This window comes from Drosophila erecta, unplaced genomic scaffold (genome assembly GCF_003286155.1).
Source record: "Drosophila erecta strain 14021-0224.00,06,07 unplaced genomic scaffold, DereRS2 tig00000092-arrow-pilon, whole genome shotgun sequence".
Lineage (NCBI taxonomy): Eukaryota > Metazoa > Arthropoda > Insecta > Diptera > Drosophilidae > Drosophila > Drosophila erecta.
The window spans coordinates 8,550,629-8,574,287 of record NW_020825207.1 but is presented as its reverse complement, the minus strand read 5'-3'; the positions used below and the strand labels follow the sequence as shown (position 1 = coordinate 8,574,287).

Genomic DNA, 23,659 nt, shown 5'->3' with positions numbered 1-23,659 from the left:
ATAGACCGCTTAAGTGGCTGCGTCATTAGGCTGCGAGATCTGATGTCTGTGTTGGTGTGGCACGTTGCACGTTGCACGTTGCAGGCTGCATGTTGCTGTTGCTACTGCAGCACTGCAATCCCGAACTGGGATTGGGTCTGTCATGTATCTGTGTCGCTATATGTACGTACATAAATTAAATTCTTAAATTGCTCGTTAGCCCATCATGAGGTTTGCTCATTCATTCATGCAGTCGTTGATGTTGTTGTTTCCTTGCTGCTGTCGCTGGTCTATGATGGGCTGCAATAACAATAATCACGCTGCCAACAGCAAAAACAACTTCTCAATGTTGGCCACAATGTAGGTCACATCGCATCCCAGTCGCCTGGCCACTCCGCACACCCCGCATCCTCCTCTCTGTTTCACTTTTCCGCTGCCCAGCGATTTCCCTCGAATTCTATGCGCTTTTAATATCGCGCAGTGGCATCTTCAAGTGATTTAATTTAGCACCCAATGGATTCTCTTTGGCGGTCGCTTTTGTCCCGACGAAATGCGAGGGGTCTTTGCTGGAAAGTTGTGGACAAAATTATGTGCGCCTGTGGGGAGCTATTATATTTATATTTTTATTACCCACCGAGATGCGGGCTCCTCAACTAGCTCAGTTTCATCACCCATGAGATGTTATCGGGGAGTTGTCATTAATTAGAATACATTAATGCGCCGGCGAGGAGATGACAGCACTAGTGCCCAGATAGTCAGCTTTGTTCTTTGTCGGCTGGAGCACTGAATCAGTTGTGAGTCAAATTTAAAGATACAAAAGTATCTGCAAGATACTTAAGCGATGCTCTGTGGAATATCTGATTTACGCTCCACAAAAGCTGAAAGCTAGCTTTATATTTATTGCTAGCACACCATAATTGGTTGGGTAAAAGGCTTTAAAATGGAAAAAAGTGTCGTACTTATATCAGACTTTAGGAGACCTTTGGGAATATTAAATTCCAGAGTCCAGCCACCCATATCTGTAGCACCGATTAAACAAGCATTATAATTTGTCGCTGCAATTAGGTGGATGGAAATAATTTCCAATCAATCGAAGAGCCAGCTGCTGAACCGTTTTGAACTCTGATTATAACGCGATAATTCCGCGATTGTTTCCTTGGTACGGGATGTGTGTGTATTTACCCTTGGCAAACAAAAGAATTTCGCAACACTCTCCGTCGATTCTCGGCATGAGGTCAACAACTCATTACGCTGTTGTTTATAAACATTTCTGGGCCGGTGGCCCCCAGATCTTCCAGCCCTTTCCTCGCATTCGGGCTTACCCCGTACAAACGCCTAATTACTTTGCCGTTTGAAGTGGAAGTTTATTTGATTATGACACCTGGTGACCTCGGGCTGTACTCCGATGTTGCAAGGTGTGATAAATCAGATTATCTAGCTCAGAGGAGGAGAACTTTCGCATTGCACTGGGCAAATTGAACTTGGGTTCCAGATATGCAAGAAATGCGCGGAGAAAGCCAATAACAGCGAATATTTCGAGTTATGCTAAACCAAAAAACAAATACTTTGGCGGGCAAGACTGAGGAATTTATTGGGGAGTTCGCCCGCCAGGAATTCCATCTCGCCCCCTCAACGCGAAGGTCAACCGAAATGGCCAATGAAATGAAATTCCAGCTCCACAGACAGAGCCAATAAAAATGCAAGCGTTTCCAAATCATTGACAAATCGAAGCGCCCAGTGTCTTGGATCTCGGTTTTGCGGATTCGAACCGGGGCATTACGGCGGAAAGTTTTGCAGTTTAGGGATGGATTTTCTGTGCTCAAACGGAGATTCGCTGCGTGGGGCAGCAGCATGAAAACAGTAACACCGTAACTGGCTTTTCCCACCGCTTCCCGCCCAATCTCTTTGCTTTTTTTGTTTTTGAGTGCTGCTCACAGTAGCTTCCAATTGAGCTTTTCCTTTGTTTTTCTCGGCCATTGCCAATTTGATGCGGCGGATTCCTGGAGTTTGTTTTTACGACGAGCCACTCCGCCATGTAAAGGCGGCATTTTCGTTTTGGTCCATTTTGTTTTTTTTCGGGTCGGTCCGGAAATTGCTGCCATCGATAGCTTAGCTATAGCCACTCCACCCACCCCGATCCTCTGTCCACCCACTCGAATCGGATCCTTTGGCCTTTGCAGACGACACTTTGGCAATTTATTTCCATTCCTTGGCTGCGATTTGCATAAGCGCCACTCAGACTCAGGCTCCCTCTTACACACGAAGAAATTATACATTTACATTTTGAAATAGAAATTGAATTCACGTTCAATTGAATGCAAATCCAACTGCCAAATCAATCAAATTAGACAACTCCAAACAATATAAAACAGTTCAACTGTTCTGCAGTTGGTTAGTTCAGATTTCCCGAAAAGCTGTTCAATTTATTAAGGTTTTTCCCCTGTGCATCCTCCTACAATTTCCCATCCAGATTCGAGCAATGAAAATGACACGGCAATGGGGAGCCAAAAAGAAGTCACGAAGGCAGAAACGAAAAGGAGCAGATTAAGACAAATACAAATCAGTGCATAATTTTTCTATTAAACAATTTCGAATGGGCGGTTCTGGACGGCCCCCCTTCCCCCGCGGAACGTGGAGGTGGACCCAGAGGTGGACGTGGACCACCTGGCTCTAAATTCTCAGCTTGCAAATGGTAGCATGGTGATGTTGCTGCCGGGTCACGTGCCTGCCATCTATAAGCCCGGACTTTTGTCAGAGTTTTGCGGACGCGGCGGACAACCGAACAGCAGGACATCGGGACACCAGGACACTGGGACATTCCCGGAAAATCCAGACACGTTCCGCTGGAACAGCTCGACTTTTCAATTTTAACACAGTTTATATTCAATTTCGGGCCGCTTTAATTCGATGTCCATTCAGATGCCGCTTAGATCAAATGGCGTTGTCATAGTTTCCCGCTCCATGGTATAGTTCTATCCGTCTCTTTCGCCAACCATATTTCGGCCTCTTTCTGCGGCATATGCAAATTGGTGCTCGGTGCGCGAAAGTCGCGCCAAATGAAAAGCAACCGCCGATTGAAATGAAATACACGGCAGAAATTAAATGAATACGTGGGACAAATGTGCTCACATTGTTGCTTTTGCTGTTGCTGTTGCTGTTACTTTTGCTTTTGTTGCAGCCATGTCTGCTTTTTATATGTCATACATATTCAATAACAGACAAAATGCAAATTTGCAAATGTCGAAAATGGAAAGTGATGGCAGAACGGAAAACAAAAAGCAGCCAAACAATCGAGTCCTATGGATATACTGGATTCAGGGGGGCGAAGTCATAACCATTTGCTTCCAGAATCATCAGCATTCATATGCCGATGCATAGATATATCTATGTACATATGTCCTACTAGACACCGAACATGTCCAGCATACGAAGTCAATCGCAGGAAAATGGATTTAGATGTCTGCCATGGATACAAAATGCAAGTGTGAATGTTTCATGAGGGAAAGTGTATTCTTTATAGCAAGCAGTTCAGTGTTAAACGCCTCATTCCGTAACAAATCATTATTTATTATCGAATTTAAAGTGTTTTAAATCGTTAGCCCCTAAAACTCTAAGCGACTCATGCCAATTAGACATGTCTTTAAAACAGTGGTCATAAAAATCTGTACAGCTTATATAGCTGATAAAACGGTAATGATAGCTATTAAAGAAAACGAAACCAGGGAAGTAAAAAACGAAATGTGTGTAGATAAATTAGCTGCCAGCTGCTCGAGGGTAATGCAACTGATCATAAAAAAGCACATGGTTTGTACTCAAAGTCAACCATGGCGAAACAATTTGTGATTAAAACGGAAACCCTGAGCATACACAGGTATCGCCTGATTTTGAGTAAGAAAACATGAACTCTCCACCTGAGAACGATCGTTCAGCTCAATATCAAATAAATTTTGAGGCAGTCAGACAGCCATGCATATTCATAACTCCACACGAAGCAGTACAAGCCCGACGACCAAAATCAAAAATCCAAATTGTGGCCAGGCAGTGGCGATGATATCAAATATCAAGTGCTGGCCATAAACAACTTGACCTTGTGCACGTACCGCAGCATTTTCCCCCAAGCTCTGGATGGCAGTAGTAGTTGCCTCAAAAGAAATAGCCAGGCCAAAAGCGAAGTCAGAGCCATGCCCAATGCTCATCGATTACCAATTCACGTTCACACGTTCAGTGCGCTTCGTTCGTTCAATTTGAAAAAATCGGTGGTACTATTGCTATAACTATAGAGCCACAGAGCCGTGGTATTGTGGGCATTGTGGGGACTGTGAACTGTGGCAATCCGACTTGGTCATGCTCATAAATGTGGCTAATTTGCAGCGCAGCTCCAGCTCCAGCTCCAGCTCTGGCTCTGGACGCGATTGGCGATGCTTCTAAGACACCTTGCCCCCGGCACGTTGCCGGATTGTTAGCTGTTGGCAGTTAGCTGATTGAAATGCTGCCCCGGCTCGCTTTCGGATTGCTTTCGTTTGGTTTCGTTTCGTTTCGAATCGTTCCGTTCGGCCACAAAAGTGTACCAAAGTCGTGATTCAGCTAAAGTTTCTTTCAACTCTTTTTGCTGGCCAGCGATAACCTGCCGAATTCTGCTGGCACCTTTAAGTATTTTCGGCACGCAACTGGCCCATTACCCTTGCCATTAACCGCTCTTTTGGCAATTAGTTTTTGATTATTTGTGGGCAGGAAATTGGGCTGCATCGATGATGGGTCGTTTGGTGCTAGGGACTGGTTTTAATCGGCTGTTAAGGCCGTAAGACTGTAATGGAATTTCCATAACGATAATGTGCCTTAATGAGCCATTTTGCAGTGTGGAAATGCAATATGCACCGGATTTACCATCATCGTCACCGGATCAAAATGCCAGCGCTTACTAATTTGCGTGAATTGAATCAAACCGATAGCCTGCCAGGCAATCGAATCAAGCGAAATTGGATCATTTGGGCAGCGGCGCGTTTGGCAATCCGGAAAAACACATGGCTCTCGCCAATTACTCTGGCCATAATTCTAGCCAGCCGCCATTCAAAACTCGGGCTGTTGTTTCTGCTGCTAATGTGCAAACGAACTCAATTACGTAGATAAAATTCAGTGCCGGGCAGCAACAAGCGCACAACAAGACACAACAACACCCCATCCAGTTGAGCCGGGCAAAAGCCATAAAAATGCGCATAAAGCGCAAAACTGATTGAGAGTTATATGAAGACACACGGCTCACAGTACGGCACACTCGCCGCCATGTATCCGCCAGATACATATGAACACGCAGATACAGATCCGAGGGCTGAGTATCTCGGACCGACCGAGCCAAGGGACATCACGCCACAGCGCATTAAAGGAAATTGACGCGGAAACGAAGCGAATAAAAACTACCCGAGCTGGCCGCAGAAAGCAATCTGCACTCAGAAAAACACGACAGTGGCCAAAGGATCTACATTTCCAATACGTCTTAGGAACATTATTTCAAAAATGACCTGCACTCGTCTACAATCACATTCTTAAGATATCGTTTCTGAATGAGTATTAACATAATAATAATTAGTCAGCTATAGCAAGTACATTCATATCATCCTAGAACTTGCACAGTTTTAGAAAAAAACATACATATGACTTTGTATGTGTTTCCTCGTGATTACTTACAACCTAGTTGATTCATTGAGGAAATTATGTCTGTCTCACCCTCGTGATTGAACAATAGTTTGATATGAGGATGGGTATTTTGCACTGTGTAATAGGGGGAGGATGGCAAAGGGGATGTCCGAGTTGTCTGTCCAACAAGCAATTTCCAGCTATCAACACAAGGCCCTTACCATACCATACCATACCATAACCCATACCCACACCACACACACCCCCTGACAACCGAAATGCCCTTTCCGCAGAAAGTGCTTACTTCATTACGCATAATTTCCTGAGCCTGCGTTCAGCAACATTTTCATTTTCATGTCCATTTCCATGACTCTTTTTTTCGCCACCCAAATGACACAGAGAACTGCGAAGTGGTCAGTTTTCTGGACCCAGTTTTAGGTTCAGACTGTGACTCAGAATGAGACCCCTAGGGGTTGCTTGGTTGGTTGGTTGGTTGGTCTGTGATGGTCGTCCGCCTTATCGAGGGTCTGCCAAATGAACTATGGGGCCGTGGCCATGAGATACGATGAGGGTGTTCATGTCCAGCCAGCCACATGTTGTTTCCTTCGTTTCGATTCGTTTTTATGTGCGGCTGGGCAAAAATTATATGCTGATTGCAGTTTGCCGATAAGCGGAACGAAAACCAAACGAAATTATGACCATGCGGGTAGTATCTCTATCTCTCCACCGCGCAGAAAAGAACGAAAGACCCCCTGAATGTGGAGTGGCGGGGATTTGGCGGGGCCCAATGTAAATGGAGACTAACCGCAGCTGTGCGAGATTTGCAAAACTTGCTTTGTAAAATGCAAAAATTGCATCCACTTGGCCAAAGGGACTTGGAGGTGGAAAAGCGAGGGGAAAACTGTGGCGTGTCTGCGTGTGAAAAGTCGTCGCAAGTGTGCGTTTAATAGCTCTGCGGCTTGGGGAGCAGGGCTTCCAAGGCAAGATACGCCCGATCCCGAAAGGGGTAAGACCCATCTTGGGCTCCTCAACTTGTAAAGTACACACAAACACACACACACACTTCCAACTGGCACACACACAGCGACAGCAACTCATGCAGATGAAGCGTTTAGCCGAGGAGAAAGTTTTCTCTACGTCTTGGCTTTTGTGGCTAAGAGATGAGAGTTTGCTTTGTTTCACTTCCACTTGCCTATCTCTCCACCAATTTCTTCGTATTATTTTAGTTTTTTCTCTGTTTTTTGCCCATCGCCCTCTTCTTTTGTTTTCAGCTGTTTGGCTACGCTCTTAGTTATTATAGCAAATTATTTGTTTTGACTTTTAGTTGGGCCGTCAACTCGTAGCGGCCTTGTTTGAGTGTGCGTGTGTCTATATAGATGTGGCTGCAACAGTTGCTGTTGCTAATGTCGCTGCTGTTGCTGCTGCTGCCGTTTCCCAGCTGCGTCAAATTACCGCCTTTGTCTCGTGCGGTTGCCCGGGCCAACGTTTCCCATTTCTCATGTTTACCATGCGGCTGAGGCGGTGATTTTTCAGCATCTTCTCCATTAGTTTGGCTTATGAAAGTGCTCGGGCTTGGTGCTCTCTAATTATGACCCCTGGCTCCCATTCCGCCCACCTCCAATTCTTCCCTTTCGAACCTCAAGACATTTATAGTTGTCACTGGCAGCGTGTTTGCAACCCTTCCACTTGCAAATATCACGCATACGCCGCGTGGGAGGCCAAGACAAATTGTAAGTCTCTGTTTGCCCTTGTCCTCCATCCGTAAATGTTGTGTGTATGTCTAAGTAATTATGAGAAACGCACACGCAGAGGGGTTTTGGGAGGAGAACACGAAGGAGTAACATAAATTATGCATTTTATTTGCTCAAGTGCTGAGGACACACAAAAAGGATACTGGAGCAGAATACCCGGCAGCCACACGCGCATTTGTTAAATGTTTTAATTAATTTGCGAAACGCGCTTGTTTCGTTGCCTTTTTGTGTTGCCGTGCTACAAATAAAAAACCAAAAAGAAACACCAACAGCATTGAGCATTACATTACAAGCAAACTGTGCAAATGTTTCTGTCCGTGTCTTTTTGTATGTGGCAAGCAGATTTGCAGACAACGAACAAATAAGCTTTGGCAACAACTTTGACGGCAACAACACACCGAAACTACAGCAGCACCCAACAGCCACGAAACTGCAAAACTCATTGCACTTTAAATTGAAATCAGTGCGAGATACAGAGGTCACCCCATCTGACTCAACTACCGAACTCTTCCGAAATTCGTGGCATCCTGCTGGAAGCAGCTATTTTTTTATTTTTTTCTTTTCGGTTGTCCTTTTTTTAGCGCGCGCATTTTGCGGTTGACAGTTGACACAGTGCTGTGTGGCAGAGTGGCAATTGCAGGACTCCCGTATCTGCAGTCGGGGAAAGGGAGAGATTCAGGCAGCGGATGGAGCATCCTGATACCCGCCTGCCTGGCAATTGGTTTTTGGGTAAGCGCTACACTGTTTAAGCTAAAATGCTGCCATTAAAATGCGCTTTCCCCACTCAGCTTCCTGTACGTCCTCATTACACTTGCGCATTTGGTATATATTGGTTTTAAATATTTAAGCACTGGCATTTGTTGTGAACGGTAATTGAAGCCAAACAGGTCGAGTGTCAGAGGGAATCGTAAATGGATCCATGGCGAGTGGGAGTTTCTCCGCTCGATAGGTAAATGTGCCCACCTACTGACCATCGATCAATAGATCCACAGATCTACGCAACAAACAAGCTGAGAAATCGTTAACTTTCACCCGAAAATCTGTCGGCCAACGAAACTGGTTCGCCAAATATTACCTCATGCCGTAGCCAAAAGGTTGTAAAGCCAAAATGAGGGGCTAATTATCAAGCTGGCAGCTGTAAGCCTTAGGTTTAATTGCAGCATGTGCCAATGCCGCGCTTATCCAACCAAATTTGGACAAACGACGGGGAAATGCGCCCACATATCCGGCCATAATGCGGGTCAAGTGGTCTGCTCCCTGAGTCAGCTTTAATGCCAATTTTAGTGCACTTCCAGCGAATGTGCTTTCGCAAAACTGAACTTAGCTGAACCCCGCGTATAGGGTTTGTAGCAAAGCCCCTCCCCAAATCAATGCCACACACGCCCTGTTGCCAATCCCATCGAACTCAGTTCGTTGCACAAAAGCCTGGCCGCAGAAACAAAATAAAATTATAAAAAAAAGAGAGAAAGAGAGAGAGGAGCTTAGCCATAACATAAATTATGGACTTTTGTTTAAAACCGCAGCAGCCGCAAAAATAAACAAAAAAGTATAGAGTAAAGCAAAGCGAACGACTCGAACGGGCGATACCCCAGGTGAGGAATCGAAAGGGGAAACCACTGGAGGGGATTCAACCCGAGACATTCTCCATCCTGTCACAGAAACCCTCGTCATATAGAATTACCTTAAGAGACACGTGTTTTCCAGTTAGTATATTAAGCACTGGATGCGCTGGTTTTCAAGTCAAATGATTATAGTTTATTTATGCGCTTGCTTTAAAATGATGCCCATCATGGGAATAATTGTATTGTGCTCGGCAGTCCGAATTTGCATCAAACGCCGCCATTTGTTTGGGCTTTTGTGCGAAGTTCTGAATCTGAATTTACAATGAGCTGCTGGCCGGGCTTTGTTTTCGGCGTTGCCCAAGGCATTGAACTGTAATGCCCAAAACGTACAAGTCAACAAAAAGCAAACCAAAACCATCTGAAAATGTACGGAAAAAAGAGAAAGAACTGACTGACAGTTTCCCACTGCTCAAGGCCGGGCTCATTTATGGCTGTTAAAAAGTTATTAAAACAATTTGACCACAGTTAGCAAGACTTAATTGCAGTGGCACAATTACGGCCGAGACCCCATTAGATTTGGCATTTTGCGGTTTCTGGGCCACAGTCAACCCAAATCAAAGCGAATCGTTTCGAATCGCATCGAATCGAATCGAATGCACTCGGGTGACAATTTAATAAGCCAGAAGATTGGGCTGTCTCTTCTCGGCCCTTTAGCCATCGTCCGACAACTCTCTCTACTTTGTTGGCAAGTTGTTTGCGACTTGGCCCGTCTATTTTGTGATGTGGCTGCTGGTGGTGCTGCTACCTCATCCGATGTTGCTGCTACATTTTGCCGGCTCATTTCAACTTGGCCCGAATGCATTTTCTATACAAACACAGACAGACCCAGAAGCTGAGGCACAAACAGACGGAGCTGAAGCAGACAACCGCATTTCGGTTGGGCATGGGTATGGCCAGAACACAGAGAGAAAAATCGGGGAAAGTGGTTAGCACTTCTTAACTTCTAAAGCCTAATCAACACATAAATTAACACTAATCCACGTTATATGAGCATTTTATTTGCTTATAAGTGACTTAATGATTTGTCTAGTTTTAGACAACAACCGAGAATGTGTTTTCCATTACTAGCATTTTCCCAAATGAACTATTACTACATTATATTCCCTGTGCACCAAGCCCCTCTCTTTACCCATATCATTTCGAATGGAGAATGGCAACTTTTTGGTTTATTGGCTTTATTGACTTTTGGTAAGTTCTCTTCCCGGTTGACTTCGTTTCGTTTCGATTCGTTTTGCGGCCAGAGCTTCTTGAACGGGCGACAAGTTTTTTCGTTGGGTGGAGGGACCTCCTACAAAGGGTATGCCGGCAGTCGGTTAGTTTGAGTAAACTCCTCTGATTGCTGGCTGTGTTTATTCGCTTATAAAAATAAATAAAGCCAACGCCGTCAAATCGGTGGGAGAGAAGGACAGCAGGAGTCCAGGGCAGAGCAGGACAGAAGTTGGCAGTTGCAAGACCGTAAAACTGGAAAGTTGTTTGGTCAGTTCTACTGACAACATCCACCACCAACGGCAGCAGCAGCACCAGCAGCAGCATTTAGTGTCGAGTGCTGGCTCTTGGGCTCTGATTTTCTCGCTGCCGAGATGCGAACGAAAATTTATGAAAAATCACTCAATTTTCCAGCTGCGGAAAAGTGTGTCATCCCCCGAAATGTTGCAGAATCGCCAGACAAGATCACCGAGTCTCTCTTTCTTCAGACTCTCGACACGGAGTTGCAACTCGATCTCGGCTGGTTTTACCTGGTTGTTTTCGGCTGAAATCTGGTTTTTGTCTCGGTCTCGCTGTCTCCCTCGCACCCGGTGCATCTGTCTCTCTCACTGTTTTGTTTCTTATTCTGTTTCTGTTTCGTTTCCATTTGCATGGTTAAAGTTGAATCATCGATGTTGATATCGAGCTGGCGTATCTCGCAGATACTTTTGCACTTCTCCGCAAACGTCAATGCAAATGCAAATGTGTATTTCAGCCAGTTTCGGGGTATTTGGACTCAGTATTTGGCACTCGCCAGCAAACTGGTTTCCCCTCCTACTCCGCAAACAGGACCGATTTCAGTGTCATCTCAGCAAAATCCCCAGCAGTCCATCCACTCAATTTGCAATTAGCCCGAGCGCCATAATTAATAAAGGAAACACGCGTCCATATGATGTTAACTAAATTGTTTTTGATTTATGCCTCAAGTTCGAGTTCACTTCGTTTATGAGTGAGTGCCTGGGTAACTTTAAGCCAAATTTATGATAGGCTGTTGGCCATTTGGTCTGCGTTAACCTCAGGCCGGAGATTCAGATTCAGATGTAGATACAGATACAACAAAAATATAAAAACCAAGAAAACCGAATGCGAAAGTGAAAGTGGTCGAAAAAAAAGACAGCAATCCTCGATCTCTCTCTTTCTCCTTCCCATCCCGCGACGTTTGTCTCGAGTGATTTTATTACCGCCTTTCTTGTCTCTCTCTCTCTCTCTGTCTCTCTCTCTCGCTCTGTGTTAACTTGGCTCTTGTTTTTGGCTCGGTCGGAGTTTCAAAATAAAATTAAACGCTAAGAAAAACAAAGCAACAAAGAAATGATTACACCGATTTATACGTGAGTTCGGCATCACGTTTCCTTTTTATTGCTCTCTGAATTTGTTATTTTTGCTGTTGTCATTTTTCATTTTGGGTTCAGTTGGCTGACTGCGTTTTTCTCCTTCGGTTATTTAATGATTTCAAGATTATACACGGTCCACCAGGCGACCCTTCTACTCCTGGTCCGGTCGGCACAAAGTGCTCCTGCTCCTCCTTATCCCCCAAAAAAGCTGAGGCTGAAAAACTTTCGCTTTTTTTACACCTTTTGGGGCAGGTAAGGTAAAGTAACAAAAAAAAAGACGTTGTGTAAGAGCATGTTAATTTGGGACGAAGGCAGAAGGTGTTAAAAGTGCAGATAATGTCTGCGGTTTGTTGTTTGGGCTCTCTCTTCGCTTTACGTATATATGTATATAAGTATACTTATAAACCCTTTCATTGAGGGATGCTGTTCACACTTCGCTGGCAGGAATCTCTATTAAGCGACCCAATTATCTGTGAATCTTTTGATGGGCAGCGTAAGCGGCTTAGAGCGAGATATCCAATTTAAAGGCTGGTTGTAGGACTAAAACCACATGATATGTGATAAATCGCAGTAGAATTTAACAATCACCTAACCTTCAGGCCACCCTTGCCTCGAAACAACAATTAATTTAATGGGCCAACTTTGAACTCGAAATCGTTCTTCATAAATATGCTAATCAGCCGGCGAACACGCCTCCAATTTAGACAAAGAATTGGTAATTCTGGCGCCCAGCTCGGCCTGACACAGTTTTGCAATTATTATTCATCAATGGGCAAACATAATTAAAATTGTGAGACACGATTTGCTCTTGACTGGAGCAACGTCTGTCGCAAAATGTCAAACGATCAAACGGTGGGAGTTGAAGTGGTTGTTGTTTCATTTCGAGACGTTTTGGGAGCCCATTAGACAGATAGCGCATCCGTCAGATACGGCAACAGCTACATTAGCCGACTCAGAAACTGAAACAGCAAGAGACACAGATACAAATGGCGAAACGGAGATACAAGTTCGAGTACACGCGGCATCGATTATTTGTGTGGCGGGCTCAAATGAAAACTGGTTCTGCCAGTGCCCAACTATAGATAAGTGTTTCAGTGTTCCAGGCAATAAATGCGTGGGAAAGCGACTAGGCCAGTCCGATCTGCCAGTATCGCAGAATTATGGCCAGTCAGCCCAGCACAAAGCCAAACTGCGGCGCTAGATGTGCAATTACAGATAAGCCCGAACTCATTATAATAAAAATGAGTTATTAAAGCGCCGAACTGAAGACCCAAAACTTTTCGGCGAAAACTAGCCGAGAGTAATGGCCAAATGTAGCGAACTCTTGCCCTTTTTTTTGGGCCTCAACTTTAAATTAAAGCCACTCGCTTGCTCTATTCTCTATCGTTCATTCATTTTTCTACATTTTGGTTAATTTCTTGGAAGCTGTCAACGTTGAGAATTCATTTTTACACCACCAAACCGACCCGGACCGCTGGGCCCACCGCTTGGCATGGACGTGAACCTGGTTTCCTGGTTTGGGGCTTGTCCCTCGCCGAGGTGGAGAATCAAATCATGCAAGAAATTTGTTACTGACATAAAAATTACCATCATTATAATGTCTGGCCCCGTCTAACACGAACACGAACACTCGAAAGCAGGAAGAGCGGCACAACAGCCAGTATGTGGTAATAGAAAATGTCGAAATGGACACTGGGAAAAATACCAGGAATTTCTGGTTTGCATGGGATTCAAGTAATTAAACGTAGTGCGAAAATTGCTATATTAAGCCCATCTTTGTTTATTGTCCAGAAAAGTGATTATCTCATTTTTATCTTAGTCGCTATTTCTAGCTCATGTTACTTCTATTTAAATAATTGTATATTAAGGAATGAAATATTTACCCAAAATAAGTGGGCTTCGTTTTGAGTGTTTTCAAGTGTACTGTACCTCAAGACGCCTCAAAACTCAAAAACTATTTCAGCAAACCATATGGAAACATATGTATGTATAACGTGAACGAATTTTCGGTATAACAAATCTGTAAACAGATTCATGTTAAGGATTAACAGAGGTCCTTAAATCGGCCCTTTTCTGTTATCTAGAAAACTTCCCCACATTTTCCTCAGTGCACTTTTCACCGGGCTAGGAAAACGAAATTCGAGACTAGCTAAAAACGACAAAGGAGTGCTTGGTCGAACGTAACGGGTCGGATGAGTGATCGATGCTGTCCGGGAAGAGACTTGCTCTTGGGGATTGGGCGACAGCTAGTGGGTTTGGAACTCACCTGCGCATGATGGGCAGCGGCAGCGTGAAGCGTCCGTCGTTCATGAGGGGCGCTGGCAGCGGACCCGGCAGTGGCACCGTCGATATCACGGACGTCAGCGCTGGCGGAGGAGCCGGACTTGCATGTGCTGGCTGCTGTCCCGCCGCCGCAGCAGATGCCGCAACAGCAGTCGTAGGAGGCGGAGCGGCGGACATGGCCACGGGCACGGGAACGGGCACGGGCAGAGCGGTATAGGGCGGCGGGTAGTGGGCGTGGAGGATGTCTGGCAGAAGAGCACGTGCCAGGCCCATGGCGGCCGGATGAGGGTGGGGAAGTGGGTGGGGATGTGGGTGGTGCAGATGCGGTGGTGGGTGTAGTTGGGGCGGAGGAGGCGGGGGCGGATGGCGTCGCGCATGATGCGGCTGAAATTGTTGTTGCTGCTGCTGCCGGCGTTCCCGCCGCTCCTTGCGACGTTGCTCGCGTGTCCGGATCTGTTGCTGCTGCTGCTGCGGCTGTTGCAGGTTGGATGATGTACTGGCTGACAGATCATCCGTTTGGCATTCCGTTGAGGTGAAGGTGCGTGGATGGTTATCGTTGCTGCTGCTGCTCGCATTCACACTGATTATATTCACACTGTTATCGGGCTGCACATGATTATTATTGCTGGCCACGGAAGCAGCAGCAACATGTTGCTGATCCCCATTTGGGCAGCTGCTATTATTATTGAGCATATTTTGATTTTGAACACTTGCACTAAACACTTTGGCTGCTGGCACACACTTATTGATTTCTACCACGCTGTTATTGTTGCTGATGCAGCTGCTGCTGCTGCTGTTGTTGTTGTTGCTGCTGCTGCTGGGGGTGTAGCTGCAGTTGACAACGCACACGCCGTTGTTGTTATTCACGATGCTGGTGGGCGAAGCCACCGAGAACCGATTGCCGTTACTAGTACCGTTAGTATTGTGGCTGCTGCTGCTGCTGTTGTTGTTGTTGTTGTTGTTCACTTGGATCGTTAGGCTCGGCTGTCGCTGGCAGGACTTGGAAGTGGTTGTAGCTGTTGTTGTTGTTGCTGTTGCTGGCAGCACAGCAATGTTGCTGATGCTCCTAGCCTCATCGACAACTTGATTGTCGCTGCTGTCGGTGCTGCTGCTGCCGGACACATTGAGGAACACACTGCTGCTGCTGTTGTTGTTGCTGCTGCTGTTACTACAACTAGCAGCAGTGGCTGGCACATTTAGACGCATTTCGCTAACGGTGTCGGCGGCGTTGGCGTTTTCAATGTCCAACTGGCACTGGCTCAGACCGCGCTCAAATCTGCTTTCACTCGCGCGAAATTCGGCATAGAGACGCTCGAGTTCTGCCAAACATTTGTTGGGCCGCAGCACGCTGCTGCTGCTCGATTCGTACAGTGGGCGATAGTTGCTGCTGCTGCTGCTGTAGCAATTCCGGTTGCTGTTACTCGCGCTGTACACTGTTGACCCGCCGAAAGTTGCCGAGAGACTGATCGCCGAGCGCTCGCCGCTGATGTTGCTCGCGTAGCTGATGTTGCTGGCGCTGCTATTGCTGCTGCTGCTCGCTGGCGTGCTCGTGTTGCTGGCTCTCAGCAGCTCTCTCCGCTCTCTGGCGGCACAGGAAACAGGTTGACTGACCTGCACTGCCACCGAGCTGGTTTCCTCATTCCCTGCCGCTGCTGCAGCTGCTGCTGCTGCTGCTGATGTTGCAGTTGCAGTTGCTGCCTCATCTCTCTGTTCATTGATAATGCAATTCGCTGCGCTGCTGCCTGGGTTTTCTTCGCTTTGTTGTGATCTTGCATTCGTTGCTGGGCTTTGTGTTTCCGTTCCCGTTGTCTCAGTGTTGTTGTTGTGCTGCATTGCAGTTGCTGGCGTGAATGGAGCGCACTTCTGCGGGAGAGAGGCGGAGAAGAGAGAGAGAGAGAGAGAGTGAGTGAGATGAGCATGAGTACGTTTTGCATATAGCGAATGACAAGATTTACGTTTCCAGTCGTAATTAATGCTAATTGCTGGTGGATTACCCGCTGCCAGTCGGTCTCATTTTCCAGCAGCATTTTCCCGCCAAAAAGGTGGGTGCCGACCGACTGGGTGCCCGTTTGGGATCCTTGGGGCGAAGCATAAATGTGCGCTTAATTGAATTAATTAAGCCAACGCATAAACATAAAACCGTCACAAGTAATTGCTTGTGTTGTTGTGGCTGCTGCCGCCTGCGAAGTGCTGATAAAGCTGTTGGTCCCTAACCAAAACCAAAACCCTAACCCTAACCCATCGACATGATGTGGGTTAAAAGCCAAATGCGGATATACACACATCTCTGCTCGGCACTGTGTGGATTCTAATTATGTTACGCTGTGTTACTTGCATTAATTACGTCACAGAAATATAATGTGATTTACTGTTAGCCAGCCAGCCATCCCCTTCGAACCCGCTCGGATTTATTGTTCTAATGCTGCTCACTCTTGTGCACTGCGATTGCGTTGCTCTCGAGTGCGTTGCAATCACAGCAGCAACATGCAAACGGGCGAGGGGCGAAGGGGGTTTTTCCCGAGGGGGGATGGGTGCCGAAAAACCAAAATCATCCTCGTCTAACGGTGCCTGCCAGTGGAAAAGCTCGGCAACTTCATTACGTCTCATCCATAAACCTCTCGTCATGAGTCAGTCGTCAAAGCCACGCATATAAGCAGAGATATGTGCCGGAAAAGGGGAAAATGTGGAGCACAGGGGGACACGAATTAAAGAAGTAGTCACTCTGAGCCATTTGTCACTGCTTATTAGGTTCGGCCAGCCGTGAACAGATTGACGTTGGAATTGGATTAGAAATACTAGAGTTCTGAGAACAGTAGTTCCTTTAATTTGATTACAAACACCAGAAAAAATGTATTTTTATAGGCTATCGAGTTTACGAAACACATGATTTGCTTACAGCTACATAAGAAAATAGGGTATATCCTTGTGCCGTTTGATTTAGATTGATTTGCGTACGTAAGTACAAATTGTAAAAGCGTTTAATAATATGACATTTTCATGTGGTGTTTTGTGCGATTGTTACTACTCGACGTATTTTGATAGCAGTATAAGTTTTCCCAAAACGAAAACTGATATATGTATTTATTTTCCCTACACCCGCGAAACCATTGTGATGCACTCCCCCCACCGCATTTTCAACCCACCGCCTTTGTTGCTGGTTTGTCATTTTTGTGCGGTCAATTTTCCGTTTCGCTGACGCCACCACATAAACAAATTATGAAGTGTGCACAGAAAACACAGCCACATGTGAGCCCCTATTCGAGTGCTTTATGCCGTTCTTTATGCATATGCATATAAAATTTAATATGTGGAAACAATGCCCCGCCCCCCTATTTCGCAGCCCGCTAACGCCCCCATCTGCAGACCAAGACCAACGTTCGATGCTGATAGGCAACATATGGCGCTTATCGGCGAGGGATGCTAGCGGCACTTAAGGGCCTAAGTGAAGCATTAGCCCTTATCGGGGCTACAATAGAGTGGTGCGGTGCGGGGGGCTATAGATATAGGGGGGCTGTCAATGGGCTCGATAAGGCGACAGTTCGACTTGGCGCTCCCATTTCGCGCTCGAGTCGCACAGTTTCCCATTGGCGGCGCCAAGTGTATCGTGTTGAGCCCTTGACATCAAATTTGATGGTGCTCCATTAAGCAGCTGAAAGTATGGGAGGGGTGGATGGAAATGATATTCCATTTGCACCTGCAGAGGGCGCTAGGTGATTGCTAGAAAGGTAGTCCACTTAATCGCGGTATCTCTAGAGGAGTTGCACTTAATGCCTCATAAAAAGTGTCACTTTTAAGGGCGCACTAAATAGAAACCAGGTCATACTTTATTAGCACAGAGTCCTAAGCACACTGATTGTCTTTGAGGGAAATGGATTTCACTCACCTGCGAAATGTAGTCATCCGTAAAGGAGCGCCTCAGAGCCAAGCCAGCGGGAACATTAGCCGTTAGTGGTGCAGCCTTGGAACCAGTCGCATCCAGAACTCGATCCGCACCGCCTTCCTGATCCTGGTTCTGATCCACTGCTGCTGCTTTCGTTGGCGATCGTTGCGATCTATCACATGGTTCGAGACCCACCACCCCCACTTCCCCGCTGCTCTTGGGAATCAGAGAGGAGGCAGCAGGAGCTCCAATCTTCGAGCTGGAGGCGTTGTACAGGGAGTCGTAGGAGGGCGGCTCCTTGATCGAAGTAGCGGCCGTGGAGCACCATTGGGTCAGGGCGCGGGTGGGGCTTCCCTGGTAGGCGGGGAACGAGTAGCGGTTGCGCCGGCCAACCACGCCGCCGGCGGAGAAGCCCACCTTGGCCAGGTGGTCGTAGCCAGCGATGGCCGCGTCGAAGGCGCTTAAACTAAACGGGGGAAACGAAGGCACGGGGGGCAGAAGCAGGGCGGAACCACTGTCCAGGGCCTGCTGGTGGTGGGCGAAAAGCGGGAGGTGGGCGTGGTGGGTGTGATTCAAGGCCGTGGCCTCGTAGCTGCTGTGCGACTTGCGCAGCTGCCGATTGAGCCGCTCGTCGTCGTCCTCCTCCTCGGCCTCCTCCTCCGATGAGCTGGGCAGGGGTGTGCGCTCATAGGGCGTCCAGAGCATCGAGGAGAGCGCCTCCTCCACGTCCGGCGGTCGCTGGCGGTGCGTTCCACCCGCCAGTCCCCCTGACCCACCTCCTGCCCCCGCTCCCTGGCCATGGCTGGGTGTATTCCGTTCCGACAAGGACATGCTGCAGTGGTGGTCAGAGTTCGACGCCTCATCGCTGCGCCTTGTTCCACATCAGGTGCTTACATGGTGGGGTATCCTGAAAACGATATCTACGATTAGGATTTGTATGACAAGAGGAAAATTTGTAGTTGTATAATTATAAGCTGGTAAATTAATTCTCAGTACTATTATTATTAAAATCCATTGTATGTGCATACAGGATTGGCTGCTTTGGATAAGAACAAGTCAAGTTCAAAGCTATTCCGATAAATGGAAAACGTTATTGCCATACTACACACTTTGCTTTTAGTTTAATCGTACCCATCATATTAGGTCGAAACAAAAACGTGTTTTCCGTTCTGAAATCCTGGCAAATATCCCATATGCAAACTTTCAGCTTTCTCGCTGATCGAGAAACGAAACGCTGCAATGTTCCTAAGAAAAAACACATGCCAGGCAGCTCGATTGTAAATGGAAACTGAAAAAATTTTAACTAAGCAAATGGCTGACAAATTAAACGCTTACCATGCCCCAATTTCGAGGCCAGAAACTTTTCAGCCCGACTCGGCCTCTTCCAATTTGATAAATTGCGATTAGAGCATTTGAAATCGGTTGAGTTGGGTGGAAAGAGGTTTTCTAATAGAATATGCCCGCTGGCTGGGGGGTTTTTTTTGCAGGCAAAGGGATGAGGGAGCGAAAAACCTAAAAATGGAAAACCCCAAAACGAAATAAGCCAGCAGACATGAAAAACAAGCATCCGTTTTGTGGAAAATATATGCAGAAAAGTTTGCGCTGCAAAGTTTTTGGCAGACTCGTCCTCTCTTGAATTTCCTCCTCTTCTGCCCCAAAGGAGTTAGGGAAAACTTTGCCGCACAGGGGGAAATCGAGTGTGTGAGTGTGCGTGCTTAGGCCGTGCCGAGCCAAGTTTAAACTGGCATCGAGTGGAAGGGAATGGCTTGACTGCCGTACGACTGAACGGGAGACATCGAAACGGAAATGGCTGGCCATCCAGTTGGCTGCTGCAATGGCATTGCCACCACAGCAAATGCACTGCGAGAAAATGGGACTAAAAGGCAGGAGTAAATGTACTATTTCACAATTGATACATAGTAGAGTCTTAAGCCCAGAACCCAATACTATACGCTGATATGGAAAACCATTTATGAAGCTGTGTAAGAGCTGGGTATGCCATATATTTTATTTCACAGCAAATATTGATCAGTGACCACTGTGGCCACTGATACATTTTGCATTGCATTTGGAAGTCAAGCACGAATGGCAAATTAACTGTGGCAACGCATTTGCCAGTGCAGCAGTGGGGCAAGTTGAAGGCCCTTGGAGTCGCTGCTCCAGCTATGTGTTGCATATCCCGGGGCGCTTGAGTGTTCTAATTTTTTCACTCGCCACCCAGTTGGCCCTTTCTTCCGGCCCGTCTTTCAGCCATTCTCGGCCTTCTTTTCAGGGCTTCAGTGTGTTTGTGGGCTTCCACCATTGAATTGGGTTCTTTATTTTTTGTCGTGTTTTGTGTTATGCTTAAATAAAGATTTGTGTTAGTGTGTTTCATTGTTGCTGTTCATCTTATTCTTTTTGTTGTTGGCTTGCGCACTTTCCTTGTGTTTGTTTGGCAAGTTTATGTGCAGTGGCGGCCTTCATTGTTATCATTCTCAATGCTCGCCATTGCATTGTTGTGTCGAAGGAAAAGGAAGCCCCACACTCACACACACACAATGTCATTGGGGCCGAGTTAATACGTATGTGCAACAATTGAGAGTGAGGCTGAACGAGCGAGTGTGTGTAATATGCATGTTACCTACTTTTGTGAGCTTTTAATTAACAACAATTCCCGCACAACAAACAAAAGCTAGAAGAAAGCCTTGAAGTTAAAGCCTGGTTGGGCGGTGAAATTGCGTTTGTTGAATATTATATTACGTGGGCTTTGCAACAGCTTTAAATGACATCCTCCAATTTTCGCCCACTTCGAGTACTAATGAGGCCTAATTATATGGAAGTTCTGAACGAATTTTGCAGCAATTTTATAAGTTCGCTTGATTCAAAGAGAAAATCGCCACAAAGGAAATAAATAAGCAGCGAAATATTCAAATATTTACACAGCGGAAACTCCGCGAAAAGTCTGCGGAAAACGTCGTCCAAATGAGCACTGCACCATTCAATGGAATTATTAACATAAATATTCACAGAGCGACCAAGTTGCCGGCATATTTTATTTTTTTATTTCTATGTGCCATTTTTATTTGACTAGACGTGCGTTGTCAGTCAATCATGCCCCAGAACTTTCTGCCGCTGGGGAATTTTTATTTCAGCCCCCTCCACAAAGATGGAGCTGCTGCTGAGAAAAAGAAAACTTGCCAGCTACAGCAGCAGCAGCAGCAGCATCGTTGCCATCGACAACTGAGCACAGTGGCAAATTGCTGCCAGTATGTTTGTAATGCAAACAAACTTTATCTAATTAAAGGAACACGTGTTACCCAACACGCCCCTTTTCCGTCTAGGGAGCATCTTGCTGCCGTCTTGGGGATCGAGGTCTATATCTCCGTCCGAATATTGCCGGGATGCCAGCAGCTGCTTTGCATTGATGACGAGGCACTCGAAATGCTTTTGATGTCTCACTTTGCATTTGCCGATTCGACAGCTTCGCATGTGACTATCTGGGTGTGTGGGTGTATGGGTGTGTGTGTGTGTGAGTGCTAGTACGAGTGCGTGTGTGCGTAACTTCCGCTTCCTGTGCCCCTAGGCTGCCACCGTCCCCCTCTTCCGGCTGACTGAACGTCGTCGTCGTCGTCTCCAGTCTGGCACTGTCGAGTGCCTTTTGAGTTGTTTGTCAATATGTAGACCATTATTCAATCAATATATTGACACACATTTCATTTCCTCTCGGCAAACGCCTGCCATACTGCCAGTCCTTCGAGTGGAGGCCACCAGCCCCTCTTGCCCATAATCCGGCCAAGTGCTAATCGCAAACAAAGTAGTTTTTGCTTGAGTTCCATTTCAATTTCTTTTGACGTCTCGTCTCACCCGCTCATTTTGGCCCATTTTTATGGCTCGTGGCTGTTTGGTTTTCGCTACGCCTTCGTCGTGGATTCCTTGCGAATCCATCCAATTCGATTCGATTGATTCCTTCGTCTCAGCTTTACGTACTTTGACACACTTCCAAGGCTCCGTGATGCCTTTGCCCCCAGGGACTTACATTTCCGCTTAACTATTGTTGGTGGCAGGGCTTTTAGGGATCGAGGGTCGCGGGTCGAGGGTGGTGGTTGGTGGCAAAGGAAAGGGAAAGCGGAGAGTATGCTCCTCAAATTGAATTTGAGACCGGGTTCCCTTCTCTGTTATTTGCACACGAGCCGATATTCCTCTTCTTTTGCTTTCCCATTTTTAATTTAATTCGGCGCCTTTTGCTTTGGCACTTAAAAAGTTTTTCCCAGTGCCCGAAAGTAGGCAACGAATCCCGACCAGCATCAGATATAGGAAGAAACCGTGGCAGTTAATGCACTGTGGAAAAAATAGCGCTCTAACTCAGACATTGAAGTGGAAACAAATTTCTAACTATAAAACTTCCCTCATTTAAAAAATGTATCATCCTTGAATTTCACAGAATAAAGGGCATCTGTTTCTTGTTCTTGTTTTACAAAATGAATACAAGTGAGCAAACAGTTTTTTCTCACTGCTCTGGAATCGAAATGCGCAAACGAATGCGATCGAGTTGCTAAATCACTTAAGCCATTCAAGTTTCGTTTCGATTTTGAAGCGAGGCAAGGAACAGGGAAATTGTGATAGAGAGATTACTACTGTAGTTGGGAGATTTGTTTGGGAAAGCCGGAGTATCAGTGTTGTGGATTGACTTCTGAGGCATGCCTCAATAATCCGCACTGAATTCGGATATTTTTTTTTTGTGGGGTTGGGAGATATATTTCCAAGGCCCGTGCACTGCATAATTAAGTGCGGCAAGTGCGGTATTCAATTTAAGTTTTTCCTACTTCTCCCAGGGCTTCAATTAACGAACTATAAACAAGCTGCTAACTTGGTCAAAACAAAGAAGGACTGCAGCACTAGGTGCTCTCCACTTACCATGCAGTTCGCCTGCCCTTCGGATCCTACGGATGTGAGGGGCAAATAAAAACAGGACCTTAAAGCTGCTTTGACTGCCGGCTGCTCTTCCAAGTTTCAAGGCTCTGGCCAAGTTTTTTGTCCACCTCTAGTCCTTTGCGAATTGCAGGGGCGGCGACGGGGGCGTGATGATGCGCTTAATTATGCTAAAAGCAGGCAACAACTTTGCCAGCTACGGAAATGAATATTTACACCTGCCCGGATGCAAATGTGGCGCCAATGTCAAAGCCATTCAGTGTCGCAGTGCCAGAGGTAAACAAAACTCCGATATGTATCTTTTGCCACTATTCAATGCTAGTGGTTTACTTGAATTAATGTATTTCACAGATCACTTTCGAGTCCAACGTTTTTGGGCGGCTCGTAAACTCATTTAATGTCCAGAAACACTTTTGGAAGCCGCAGCCATTTCTCACTTCTTACGACTTTTGGGAATTGTGCCGCTGAGGCCCGGAAAAAACACTGGACTCGCACAGGCTTTTGCGACGGAAAACGCGAACGAACTGACTGGCTGGGAAACTGAACAAGGGCTTTTCAATGCTGACTTGGCTCGGCTTGGAAAACTCAACACGCGCTCTCTGCCATTTTTTGGTGAGTCTGCGCACCGCAGACTCCGCGCTCAGTTAATCTGCACGTGCATTTCACTTCCAGGAAAATCGCCCCGCATCCGCCTGCCATCGAAATGTGTGGAAAATGTTTGTTTACATTTGGCAGAAAGCAACTGGAGAATGAGTAGGAAGGACCGGGGAATCAGGCCCCAATTGGATGTTGCCTACTTTTGGGACTGTGAAATATGACTTCGGCAATCGAAGTGGAGATGCAATTGCATTTGGCCTAAAGGCCTGCAAACCAGCTGCTCCGGAAGCGTTAGTAAGCCGGGCTAAATCCGATTCTCGACACAGCTATGACACGGCCTCCATCCATCTAATGAACTGCCCTCGCCGGCTGCTGATGGGCAAACTTTTTTAATTATCATTAATGAACACGAAGGGCGCAATCATTGGCCAA

The 23,659-nt window shown here is 46.4% G+C and overlaps 1 protein-coding gene across 1 annotated transcript in view; it reads right to left on the bottom strand.

The window, feature by feature from the left end:
* The window catches only part of LOC6549006, a 34,530-nt gene extending 11,372 nt beyond the window's left edge, over nt 1-23,158 (bottom strand). Inside the window, exons 1-3 of the mRNA XM_001975434.3 lie at nt 22,616-23,158; nt 17,726-18,629; nt 13,826-15,705 (exon numbers count right to left, since the gene is read on the bottom strand). Of these exons, the coding sequence (XP_001975470.1) occupies nt 13,826-15,705; nt 17,726-18,553 (2,708 nt within the window). The 5' untranslated portion in view covers nt 18,554-18,629; nt 22,616-23,158. The remainder of the gene's footprint in view (nt 1-13,825; nt 15,706-17,725; nt 18,630-22,615) is intronic.
* Nucleotides 23,159-23,659: the final 501 nt, after the last annotated feature.